The sequence below is a fragment of the Rhinatrema bivittatum genome, chromosome 1 (genome assembly GCF_901001135.1).
Source record: "Rhinatrema bivittatum chromosome 1, aRhiBiv1.1, whole genome shotgun sequence".
In the NCBI taxonomy this organism is placed as follows: domain Eukaryota; kingdom Metazoa; phylum Chordata; class Amphibia; order Gymnophiona; family Rhinatrematidae; genus Rhinatrema; species Rhinatrema bivittatum.
The window spans coordinates 585,559,018-585,570,834 of NC_042615.1; the positions used below are offsets into that span (position 1 = coordinate 585,559,018).

General features: G+C 44.7%; 1 protein-coding gene across 4 annotated transcripts in view; it reads left to right on the forward strand.

The window, feature by feature from the left end:
• SYK (spleen associated tyrosine kinase) overlaps positions 1 to 3,056 on the forward strand; it is a 195,530-nt gene extending 192,474 nt beyond the window's left edge. For all 4 annotated transcript variants that reach the window (XM_029618695.1, XM_029618722.1, XM_029618714.1 and 1 more), the window contains exon 13: positions 2,621 to 3,056. In XM_029618695.1, coding sequence (XP_029474555.1) covers positions 2,621 to 2,693 — 73 coding nt within the window. In that variant the 3' untranslated portion in view covers positions 2,694 to 3,056. The remainder of the gene's footprint in view (positions 1 to 2,620) is intronic.
• Positions 3,057 to 11,817: the final 8,761 nt, after the last annotated feature.

The following is an 11,817-nucleotide window of genomic DNA, read 5'->3' on the forward strand; positions in this document are numbered from 1 at the left end:
ATTCAGGGATGTGTGGGCTGGGACCCACAAACTAGGAATCAATTCTTGGAAGCACCAAGAGTGGGACTAGAACCCATGACCTTTGGATCAAGGTCACTTCACCTTATGCATTGCACCACAAGGAAGTGCAGGCAGGGACTTGCTTATAACAGAGAATCAATCAGGGCGCACCGCAGAGCTAAGACCCGCTCTTGGCCCTACAAGAGGCCGGGTGGTCCGTGCGCGGGCATAGGGGCGTGTCCAACAGCACCGAAGATGCCGAGCTCCGGCATGAGGCCTGGTGTGCAGTAGAAGGCCCGGCGACCGCCGCCATGGGACGCTGGGGCTTGGAAGTGCTATCAGCTGCCGCTAGGGAGGCTGACCCGGGACCTGCCGTGTAACCATGAAGGTGAGCAGGCCCGTGCGTGGGACGGGGCGCAGACTGGGCGCATAAAAAAATCTAATGAAACAAAAAAAAAAAGGGGAAAAAATGAAATGAAACAAATGTTTTATCACTGCATACCCCCTAACATGCATACATGCTACTTACATGCAGAACATCTTTGAAAATTAACTCCATAAAATTCAATTTCAAACATGTAAAATGATATTTATGTAAATAAAATATCAAAAGGAAATAATCAAATTTTAAAAAATGCACAACAAATGCAAAGCCAATACAACTGAATGAACCAAACTATTTTTTTTGTACTAAAACAAATAAAAAAAACAAAATTACATTTTTTTTTTGTGTGTGTGTGTATCCCTATGGAAAAGATATGTTTTCAACTTCCTCCTGAATTCTAGGTAATTTGTTTCTTCCCTGATTTCTATTGGGAGACTTTTCCACCAGAAAAGGTACAAATCACTTTGTGAGTTCCAGCACTAATAACATCAGCTGAGATGATCTTAATTCTTGCCTTAGTATATATTGTCTCATGGCATCTTTCAGCTACCCTGTTCCATTTCCTTTAAGTAGATGGAATAACAAGGTAGAGATTTTGAACCTTATCCTAGCCAGTACAGGTAACCAAATAAAAGTTTATAACATTGGGGTTGCTCTCTCTGTTTGTGACTTTTGCAACACCATCCTGGCTACTATATTTTGTACCAATTGCAGCCTATGTATTGGTTTCATTGATAAGCCCATATAGGGGAAGTTTTATAACATCATGTATAAGTTAGCTGGCAAATATGTGCATGAGTTACACAAATTTTTAAAGCTGATTTATATACAAAATTCTGCTTTGTAAATTATCCCAGTAAAACTATTTGCACACAGTTACACTTGCTATTTGATATGCAGTTTTGCCAAGAGAATTTTCCTGTATACTTTTTAAAATCAAAAAGTATGCATGTATGTCTTAATCCTGCCCAGGCTCCATCCTCTGAAATGCTCCTCCTCTAGCAATTAACAGTATGTTTATACAGTGTGTATGCATGTAATTTTATGTGCACATCAGTTGCACAAATTTTTAAAGAGCTATTTTTGTAAGTAAAGCACTATTTTACTCACAGAAGTCACTAAAAATATTACCCTCAGAAAAGATATTACCATAAACAAGATTTGAGGTCATGATGAATAGAGATGTGGTCATGAGGATCAGAGACCCAGTAATTGGGATCTAGCCTCTGGGCCGAGCCTCAGCATCAGGCCTGGCACCGGGCCAAGTTCCTGGTATAGGGACCCGATCTCCAGACCAGGTCCCAACATCAAGCCTGGCCAAGCCTTAGCCATGGTGGATCCACTGATGAGGCCTGGGCCTTGCCTCAAAGCATGGGCTTTGCTTAGGACCTAGGCTGAGGTTGTGGCAACCTATCATGGCTTAGGTCTACGCAAGGCCGAGGCTTGGACCCGGCTTAGACCTTGTCAGTGGATCCGCCCCAGACTAGGTAATTGGGGGCCAGGAAGGATTCTAGCCCCAGCATTTTTTTGGATGGCAGGGATGGGTGGGCATGGGGTGGTTAAACTAAAGAAAACAAAATAAACATCAAACAAAATGAAATTCATGACAAAAAACACTTCAATAACAAAATTAAAAAATGAAACACAATTTTTACCCCTGTGCACTCCTAATGAGGAAAAGAACAACTCTCTTAAATGCATCTTAAAAGTACCTAAAAAGGGCACAATAGGTAAAATATCTTCAGTTTCTAAAATGTCCGTTTTGACACTTTCTGTATCTGCGTCTGCAATGAAAAAGAAGGGTCCACGTTCACCTCCAAATCTCTAATTTCCTGAGTGGAATTATGTAGAATGCTTTCTAGCAGTACCTTACCTAGGCCAATAAACAGATTCTGTAGTCCCAACCCTCAACACTTCACTTTTGGTTGTACTAAGATTATTACTAGACAGCCAGTCTGCCACTTCTTGTAAAGCAGGTCCGCTACTACTCCCATTTTAGGGGAAAGCTTTTTTTATGGGAACTAACAACTCTATATCATCAACATAGAATTATGCTGTGAACTCAAGTTTCCTAATAATGTCACCTAGAGAAGACAGAAACATAACAACTTTAGTCTGATGCAGTACATGAGCTTCTTCCTGAAACCACTTACCCTTTTATGATTGTATATTTGAAAGCACATTGTTCTGTTTCAGAGCTTTCACTGTAACACAGTACTCTTCTTCTGCTTACAGTCTTGAAGACCGGCCAGGATTTACGCAGGTGGAGCTCAAGCTTCGTAACTACTACTATGACATCTCCCATTAATGGCATCTCTGGTATTGAATTCTGCTCACCTTCCTCTTCTCACTGGAGCCTGCAAGAAAACTTTAACAGGGAAACAACTTTAAAACTTGAGAAACAAACCTCATCTGCAGAAGGATATAAAATATGGCATTGCCCATGCATCAGAAGGCACTGCTATATCTCAAGGAAAAAAGAAAACCTTTTCATAAAAAAAAAAAGATGTCATTCCTCAGGATATTATATGTTTGCTTGCTGTTTGCACAACATACTTCCTTTTAAAAAGCTTTAAATACTAGGGATGTGAATCGTTTTTCAACGATTAAAATTATCGTCCGATAATGTTAATATCGTCTTAAATCGTTATAGAACACGATACAATAGAAATTCTAACGATTTATCGTTAAAAATCGTTAAATCGTGTTAGTGCGCACTAACTCGATTTAGTGCGCACTAACTCCCCGTTAGTGCGCACTAACTCGATTTAGTGCGCACTAACTGAAAATGATACAAATAAACACTTTCCAGGTCACTGAAGGTCAGTTAGGAATGAATATGTGTTCCTATTGGCTGGCTGCCCTCTTATCTATTGATGTTACCAAGGTTACCACTGAGGTGATGGTTGGGGGGGATGGGAAATGGAACTGGAAACTAACGAACACCAACAGAAAATGAAACAAAGTGTTCACACTTCCCAGGTCAGTAAAGGTCACTTAGGAATGAATATGTATGTATGTATTCCTATTGGCTGGCTGTGCTCTTATCTATTGATGTTACCAAGGCTAACACTGAGGTAATGGTTGGGGGGATGTGAAATGGAAACAGTTGGAAGCTTGACAAAAAAAGTAATGTAATGATCAGCACTCACGTGACTAGAACTTGTTTGTTTATTATTTTTGTTAGCAGGCACCTGAAATGCTAGTGCATGTTGAATTTGCCAATCACTGTGCATTTTAGAAAGGTGGTCCTGGCTGGAACTGTACACAGTTCAAATATATGTAATTGATTGTTGGTAAGTGTATTTTTTAAGTAGCCACACTGGCACAAGTATGTTTACTTTTCCTCCTACTTAACTCACTAGCTCAGCTTTGTAAGAAGGGCTTCTCTGCTTGTGTGTTGTTTTTGTTTGGTGTGAGGAGAGCAGAAACATCAGATCTTTATTCAATCTACTACAGTCATCTCTTACAGTGCCCTATCCCTATTAATACCAGGAGTGTTGTGATCTTCCTGCACACAGTGCCCTAACCCTGATACCAGTCTGAGACAGCTCCCTCCCTGCATTACTAGTGAGAGGCTGGCTTCACAGACAGGGGGGAGCTGCCTGACCCTCACTCCTGACTTCCCCCATGTCCCAGCTAGTGAATGGTGTGTGGGTGAGGGGGGGGCGGGGGAGGATGGTGAAGTCTGAGACAGCTCCATCCCTGCATTACTAGTGAGAGGCTGGCTTCACAGACAGGGGGGAGCTGCCTGACCCTCACTCCTGACTTCCCCCATGTCACAGCTAGTGAATGGTGTGTGGGTGAGGGGGGGGGGGAGGATGGTGAAGTCTGAGACAGCTCCCTCCCTGCATTACTAGTGAGAGGCTGGCTTCACAGACAGGGGGGAGCTGCCTGACCCTCACTCCTGACTTCCCCCATGTCCCAGCTAGTGAATGGTGTGTGGGTGAGGGGGGGGGGGAGGATGGTGAAGTCTGAGACAGCTCCCTCCCTGCATTACTAGTGAGAGGCTGGCTTCACAGACAGGGGGGAGCTGCCTGACCCTCACTCCTGACTTCCCCCATGTCCCAGCTAGTGAATGGTGTGTGGGTGAGGGGGGGGGGAGGAGGATGGTGAAGTCTGAGACAGCTCCCTCCCTGCATTACTAGTGAGAGGCTGGCTTCACAGACAGGGGGGAGCTGCCTGACCCTCACTCCTGACTTCCCCCATGTCCCAGCTAGTGAATGGTGTGTGGGTGAGGGGGGGGGGGAGGATGGTGAAGTCTGAGACAGCTCCCTCCCTGCATTACTAGTGAGAGGCTGGCTTCACAGACAGGGGGGAGCTGCCTGACCCTCACTCCTGACTTCCCCCATGTCCCAGCTAGTGAATGGTGTGTGGGTGAGGGGGGGGGGGGGAGGAGGATGGTGAAGTCTGAGACAGCTCCCTCCCTGCATTACTAGTGAGAGGCTGGCTTCACAGACAGGGGGGAGCTGCCTGACCCTCACTCCTGACTTCCCCCATGTCCCAGCTAGTGAATGGTGTGTGGGTGAGGGGGGGGGAGGATGGTGAAGTCTGAGACAGCTCCCTCCCTGCATTACTAGTGAGAGGCTGGCTTCACAGACAGGGGGGAGCTGCCTGACCCTCACTCCTGACTTCCCCCCATGTCCCAGCTAGTGAATGGTGTGTGGGTGAGGGGGGGGGGGGAGGATGGTGAAGTCTGAGACAGCTCCCTCCCTGCATTACTAGTGAGAGGCTGGCTTCACAGACAGGGGGGAGCTGCCTGACCCTCACTCCTGACTTCCCCCATGTCCCAGCTAGTGAATGGTGTGTGGGTGAGGGGGGGGGGGGAGGAGGATGGTGAAGTCTGAGACAGCTCCCTCCCTGCATTACTAGTGAGAGGCTGGCTTCACAGACAGGGGGGAGCTGCCTGACCCTCACTCCTGACTTCCCCCATGTCCCAGCTAGTGAATGGTGTGTGGGTGAGGGGGGGGGGGGGGAGGATGGTGAAGTCTGAGACAGCTCCCTCCCTGCATTACTAGTGAGAGGCTGGCTTCACAGACAGGGGGGAGCTGCCTGACCCTCACTCCTGACTTCCCCCATGTCCCAGCTAGTGAATGGTGTGTGGGTGAGGGGGGGGAGGATGGTGAAGTCTGAGACAGCTCCCTCCCTGCATTACTAGTGAGAGGCTGGCTTCACAGACAGGGGGGAGCTGCCTGACCCTCACTCCTGACTTCCCCCATGTCCCAGCTAGTGAATGGTGTGTGGGTGAGGGGGGGGGGGAGGATGGTGAAGTCTGAGACAGCTCCCTCCCTGCATTACTAGTGAGAGGCTGGCTTCACAGACAGCGGGGAGCTGCCTGACCCTCACTCAAGCAGAGAAGCCCTTCTTACAAAGCTGAGCTAGTGAGTTAAGTAGGAGGAAAAGTAAACATACTTGTGCCAGTGTGGCTACTTAAAAAATACACTTACCAACAATCAATTACATATATTTGAACTGTGTACAGTTCCAGCCAGGACCACCTTTCTAAAATGCACAGTGATTGGCAAATTCAACATGCACGTGTCTGCTAACAAAAATAATAAACAAAGAAGTTCTAGTCACGTGAGTGCTGATCATCACATGTCAAGCTTCCAACTGTTTCCATTTCACATCCCCCCAACCATTACCTCAGTGGTAACCTTGGTAACATCAATAGATAAGAGCACAGCCAGCCAATAGGAATACATATTCATTCCTAAGTGACCTTTACTGACCTGGGAAGTGTGAACACTTTGTTTCATTTTCTGCTGGTGTTCATGAGTTTCCAGTTCCATTTCCATCCCCCCAACCATCACCCTCAGTGGTAACCTTGGTAACATCAATAGATAAGAGGGCTGCCAGCCAATAGGAACACATATTCATTCCTAACTGACCTTCAGTGACCTGGAAAGTGTCTATTTGTATCATTTTGAGTTAGTGCGCACTAACTCGAGTTAGTGCGCACTAACGGGGGAGTTAGTGCGCACTAATCGGAAAAAACGATTTTTAAACGATTTTTTCAACGAAATAATCGTGCCAAACACGATTTTCTTCTCCTGCCACACGATTTCTATCGTTAAGACGATATGGAAAACGATTCACATCTCTATTAAATACAAGCCTTTTTAAGTTTGTCCTGCAAAATGAATAACAGAGCTTTACAGAATGTTTTGATGTTTTGTTCTAAGTAAATATTCCTAGATTTATTTTAGGTTGGAAAAGCCTTTTTTTTAAATATTTCCAATCTAGTAAAAACTAGATATCCATATTATAAATTGTGAACTCCATACTGGAAACTCTTACTTGAGAGGACTTGCTGGGTGGTTAACTACCCCCATTATACTAACATCCTCAGGGAAAGAAACCAATTAAATAAGTAGTAAAACATTGCATCTAGCACCCATGATGATAAACTTTGATGCCATCAAGTTTGAGGTTCATAAGGGCTGTTTATGTAATAGAGTGCAGTTCTTATTTACATTTCTCATCCAATGAAACCGATTAAAACTAGTTTTAAACTGCAAAATGAATGGTCTTCAGTCAACAAGGGAATTTGTTTTAAACTAGTTTGAAACCATTTTCAAATGCATCATGAAATAGTTATGGACTTTATTGCATCATTTTCAGGCCATTTTATCCACTCAGAGGACATAATTCCAAAGGGATTTGACAAGGCCACTATGTAGTTATCCAGCTAGATTTCTCTGGGGGAAAACTGCCACCCTCCCCTAAAAGCGGTTAAAAGTTATGTGCAGGCTTTCACAACACATGCACTATTAACCAAATTAGAAAGACATTCCTAGGGGTGTGCTTAGGTCAAGGGAGTAAACAACATGCATACATTTGGTCATTCAAATATTCTTTTGGTGTTTTGCACCCATTCTGTAGCGCCGCATACCCTGTAGGTGATTTTCAAAGGGGAAATTATTCATGCTTCCCTTTGAAAATTGGCTGTAAGGTTTGTGGGTATGAAAGTGCCTGTGGATTTTGCAACAAAGCGGGCTACTGAAAATTGTCCCCTCCGTGATGTTCCGGAGACGGTTCCCAGGAGCCCCTCGTCAAATTATTATAAATTGTGTCGCACCTAGTGAATCAGACTTAAGAGCTGTTTGAGAATAAATTTGCAGTGCATCCTTACATTCACCAAAGAACAGGACTAGCATGCAGAGAAGAATTAAACAGTATAGGAGAAGCATGGGAAAACACTAAGTCAGTGCTTCTCAACCATTTGTAGTTTGAGGAGCGCTTTCTCCTGCTCTCTTCCATGCTTCATGTCCATATGCCATTAGGAAGCAAATATGGGTGCAGCTGATCATCTGACCTCCCTGCCTGTCTCATCTACTGCTGCCAGTAAGTCCCACTGTATTGCTTGCAAGGATAATAGGTAGCATAACTTTGCTTTCTGTTTTCATATTCTCTAATGATCCGTAGTAAATGCAAAATATCTAAATTTCTATATCATCCAACATACAATATGTAATATTTTAGTCGCTACACTAAAATATTTGCCTATTTGGTTGACATTTGGTTTCCAAGATTTATTAATTTCGTTTGCAAGTCTGATTCCGTGTTTTGGCATTGTTGTCCCACCCCTTAAAGCTAATTCCCCTCACAAAGGGGTAGATTTTAAAAGGTGCACGCACGCGTCCATGTGCATGTGCTATCCGGCGCATGCAGCTGGACGCGCTGATTTTATAACATGCACAAACCGGCACACATGTTATAAAATTATTGGGCCGCGCGCACGTAAGCAGCAGACTTTGTAATCCGCATGCGCAAGGGGGGGGGGGGAGTAGATTTTTGCAAACCTCGCGCGGCGGCGCATTTCAGCTTTCCCCATTTCCTTCCACTTCACTCCAATTAAGGAGCCTTCCCCTCGCCTTCCCTACTCTTCCCCTCTCCTCCACACCCCTAAATGCTAGATTTTTTTTTTTACCTTGTTTCAGCTGAAGTAAGTTGTGCGCGCTGGGAGCAGGGTCTTCGGGACGGAGAACAATGGCGCTGTCCCAGCCCACTCCCTGGCCTGCCCCTTTCAGGAAGGCCCGCATTTATGCATGTACCGGCCTTTATGCGCGTGGCTGGGACTTTTTGAAAATAGGCTCGGCGCACGCAAGGCCCGCCACGCGTGTAAAGGCTGGATTTTATGCACACGGCCTTTTTAAAAGCTACCCTAAAATCTCCTCCATCTACCCAATACCTGGACCTTTCTCTCTCTCCCTCTAATTTTCTCCTATCTAATATATTTCTCCTTTCTCTCTGTCTTCCCTTTATCTCTTCTCTCTCTACCACCACCATCCTGGATCTATCCCACCTTTTACTCTTTCTCTATTCCTGAGTCATGTCTCCATCTCCCAGACTCTTCCCAATACGTAATCTTCTCTCTCTCCCTTCATCTTGGGGTTCTCTTTTCCTCTCTTTCACCCTGCTCCTTATCCAGTGTCATTTCTCCCTACTTCCTCTTCCTTAGCCTATTCCCAGGACATCTCTCCCTCAGTCCCTGGTCCCTCCTCTCTTTCTCCTATTCTCCTTACCTCTGCCTCCTAGTTTCTCCTTCCTCTCCATCATATTCAGTACCTCTCTCTCTCCTCTCTCTTCTCTTCTTCTCTTTCTCCATCCCTACCCCCATCTTAGGTTTTGTCTCCTCTCTATACATTCTGTCCTCCCCCCCTCCCCCCGCATACATACATGATACCTGTTGTGCTCTATCATTCTATAATGGCTTCTCCACAACTCTGTTTCAGCTTGTCGTCCCGATTCTCTCCTCACCACTGGCCATCAGAAGCATCAGTACCTAATACCGCATCAGTGTCCTATGCTCCCTTTCCCAAGCATTCATATCCCTCCTTCCTCACTTCCCCCAATATTATTCACCACATTGTGTACTGCTTCCTCAACTCAAGCATTCATCTCTTTCACTAATTAAATTCACCACTTTCTCCACTCACCTCCTTTCAGCATCCTCCCCTTCCCTCCCCACAATTCATTCTTGCTGGATTGGAGCTCTGGTTGACTCTCTCCTCCGCTTATTTGGAACTGGCAAGTGGATTTCAGAGAAGAGCCCTGTCCTCCAGGCAGCAGGTGAGGTGGGTAGGAGGGAAGGTCTAGATCAAGGCATAGAGGCTTTTCTCTCTCATTCTCTGCTGCTGTGTAAGCCCCCCTTTTCCTCTATTTCTCTGCTGATGGGTGACTTCTTGCTCCGGCACCTCCCCTCCTTTACTTGCCAGTGTTGCCAGGTTGCCACGGGAGCAGGAGTGAGGTGCTGGAGGAGCAAGCAGTAAATTTGGGGCCCAGTCCAATAGAGTCTAGGCATGAGATGGGGTGAGGGAGAGGATAATGTTGGGGTTGCTGAGAACCAAGGCACACCAGTTGAGAAGTACTAAACTAGGTGACCTCTCAAGGTTCCTTCAAACATTATTGTTCTATGATAGCCAAGCATTGTTTAACCTAACCCAACCCTTAGAGCTGATTTGTGATTTATGTATCCCGAGTAAGAGGAGATGGGAGGGAAGGAAAATGACAGGCAAGAGAGAGAGAGACAGAGGTGGAGACTGAACAAGAGGCACTGAGATAAATAAACAAAAGAACAGAAAGATAATTTATTTAAAAAAGAAAGAGATCTGCAGAAATAGGCAAGAAAGACGAAAGAGTCAAAGCAGTCAGAAAAACAATTCCAATAAGCAGGTATTTGATGGATGGGGTGTAAGGATTACTAGAAAATATGCCATCTTGCCATGTGATTTTGCTTAAACATAAATATTTTTAAATAAAATGAATTATCTTTAAATCCTTTGTCTCAGCTAAAGATCAGGGGCATGAGTTGTGATGTCATCAAGCATTGATAAAGCAGTCTTGCTGCTGGTTAGTGCATGAAGACATTTCAGCTCAGGGACAAAAGATGCAGTCTGACAAATCAGAATGTTGAAGTTTTCTCAATGTGTTTTATACAATAAAGTGTTTTACTCAGTTCTGTATGTATTAAAAATAAAATGTGTTTTATTATGCTGTGTGTCCACCTACTCTGGATGTGACTTGAAGGTACAATAGAGGTTTTTTTGTTTGTGGATTCTGTGCTGTTTTTTCAGTGGACAGTACCTACTAATCCAGGAATCTTCATTACCAATGTACAGGAGATGGGCCTCTTGCAATGGAATGAAGAGTCCTAGGATGATGGATGCATGGAGCAGCCTCCCAGTGGTGGTGGAGGAAACAAGGACAGCATGTGGTTTCACGTTAATGTGGGACAAACATAGGAGATCTGTGAAGGGATAAGGATTGTAGAGCTGAGCAGTTGGCGTGGATGAGGAGACCCAGAAAGGCTATATGGGTCTTTTTCTGCTGTCATGTTTCTCTGTTTCTATTTGAGAGACTGTTCTGGAACCAACAGGCAGTAGGATCATGTCCAGAAAGGCGGAATTCAAGGAGGTAGAGGAGCATCTGCAGGTATTGGTGAGGAGTGGGGGGAATGTTGCAGGGAAAGTCTTTGAGGATTCTCATTGGAGACTGGAATCTGGATTGAAGGGTTCTTCAATACTAAGCTCTCTCTTTGGCCTGGTTAGAAAAAAGTCATGAGGAAGAGCAGCACAATGAAAGTTCTTTGCTCACTTCTATGCAGTCTGCTCTGCATATCATTAGCTTTGAACATCAGGTGCCATGTGTGGCAAAAAAAGCATGCCAAAATCATTTGGGGCAATTTTACCTCACATTTTGGAACATAGGCCTCTTATTTAGAAATTTTGATGCCTAGCATCTTTGATGGGTTTTTTTGGGGGGTGGGGGTGGGGAATGTAATGCTGTTCTCATGCACAGGAGCCAGTTGATATTTCTGTGGGTCATTATTTCTCCTCCTCTCAATTGTCATCTCCTGGATCTCTTCCTGCAATATAACAGCAGAAAGAGAGGCCATTTCACAGTACCTAAGAAAATACTGGCTGGCCCATCGTTAAAGTAGTGGAATGTAATGCTTTAAGATCATTTTATTTAACCTGCTGTACTGTACGGAAATGTTTGTAGAATGCATATCAGTGCTATCCGGCTATGTTTATGCCCCACCCCTAGAATTCATTTTTTTATATGAGAAAGTTTTAACCAAGTAACAATTTAAAACTTACCCAGTCAGTGGGAGGAGGGAGGGGTGTATTTAAAAACCAAGGTTTGTCTGGCTAAGTCCCCGAACTTAGCTGGAAAAACCTTTGAACATGGACCCTCATTATTAAGAATTAAAAATAACTTAATCCTCAAGTACATCCACTGTTTAATTTTGAAGGGCAGAGGTTGCTTGTTCAAGACTCAAAAGACTCTAAAAGACCAGTTAGAATAGAAGAGACAAAACTCTTTTTAATGGTAGTGGGGAGATTGCATCCCATCTCCTTACTTCTCCCAACTGCTCTGGAAGTCACCACAACTCATCTCGGGCCTGAGCTGTTCCCTCCCCATTT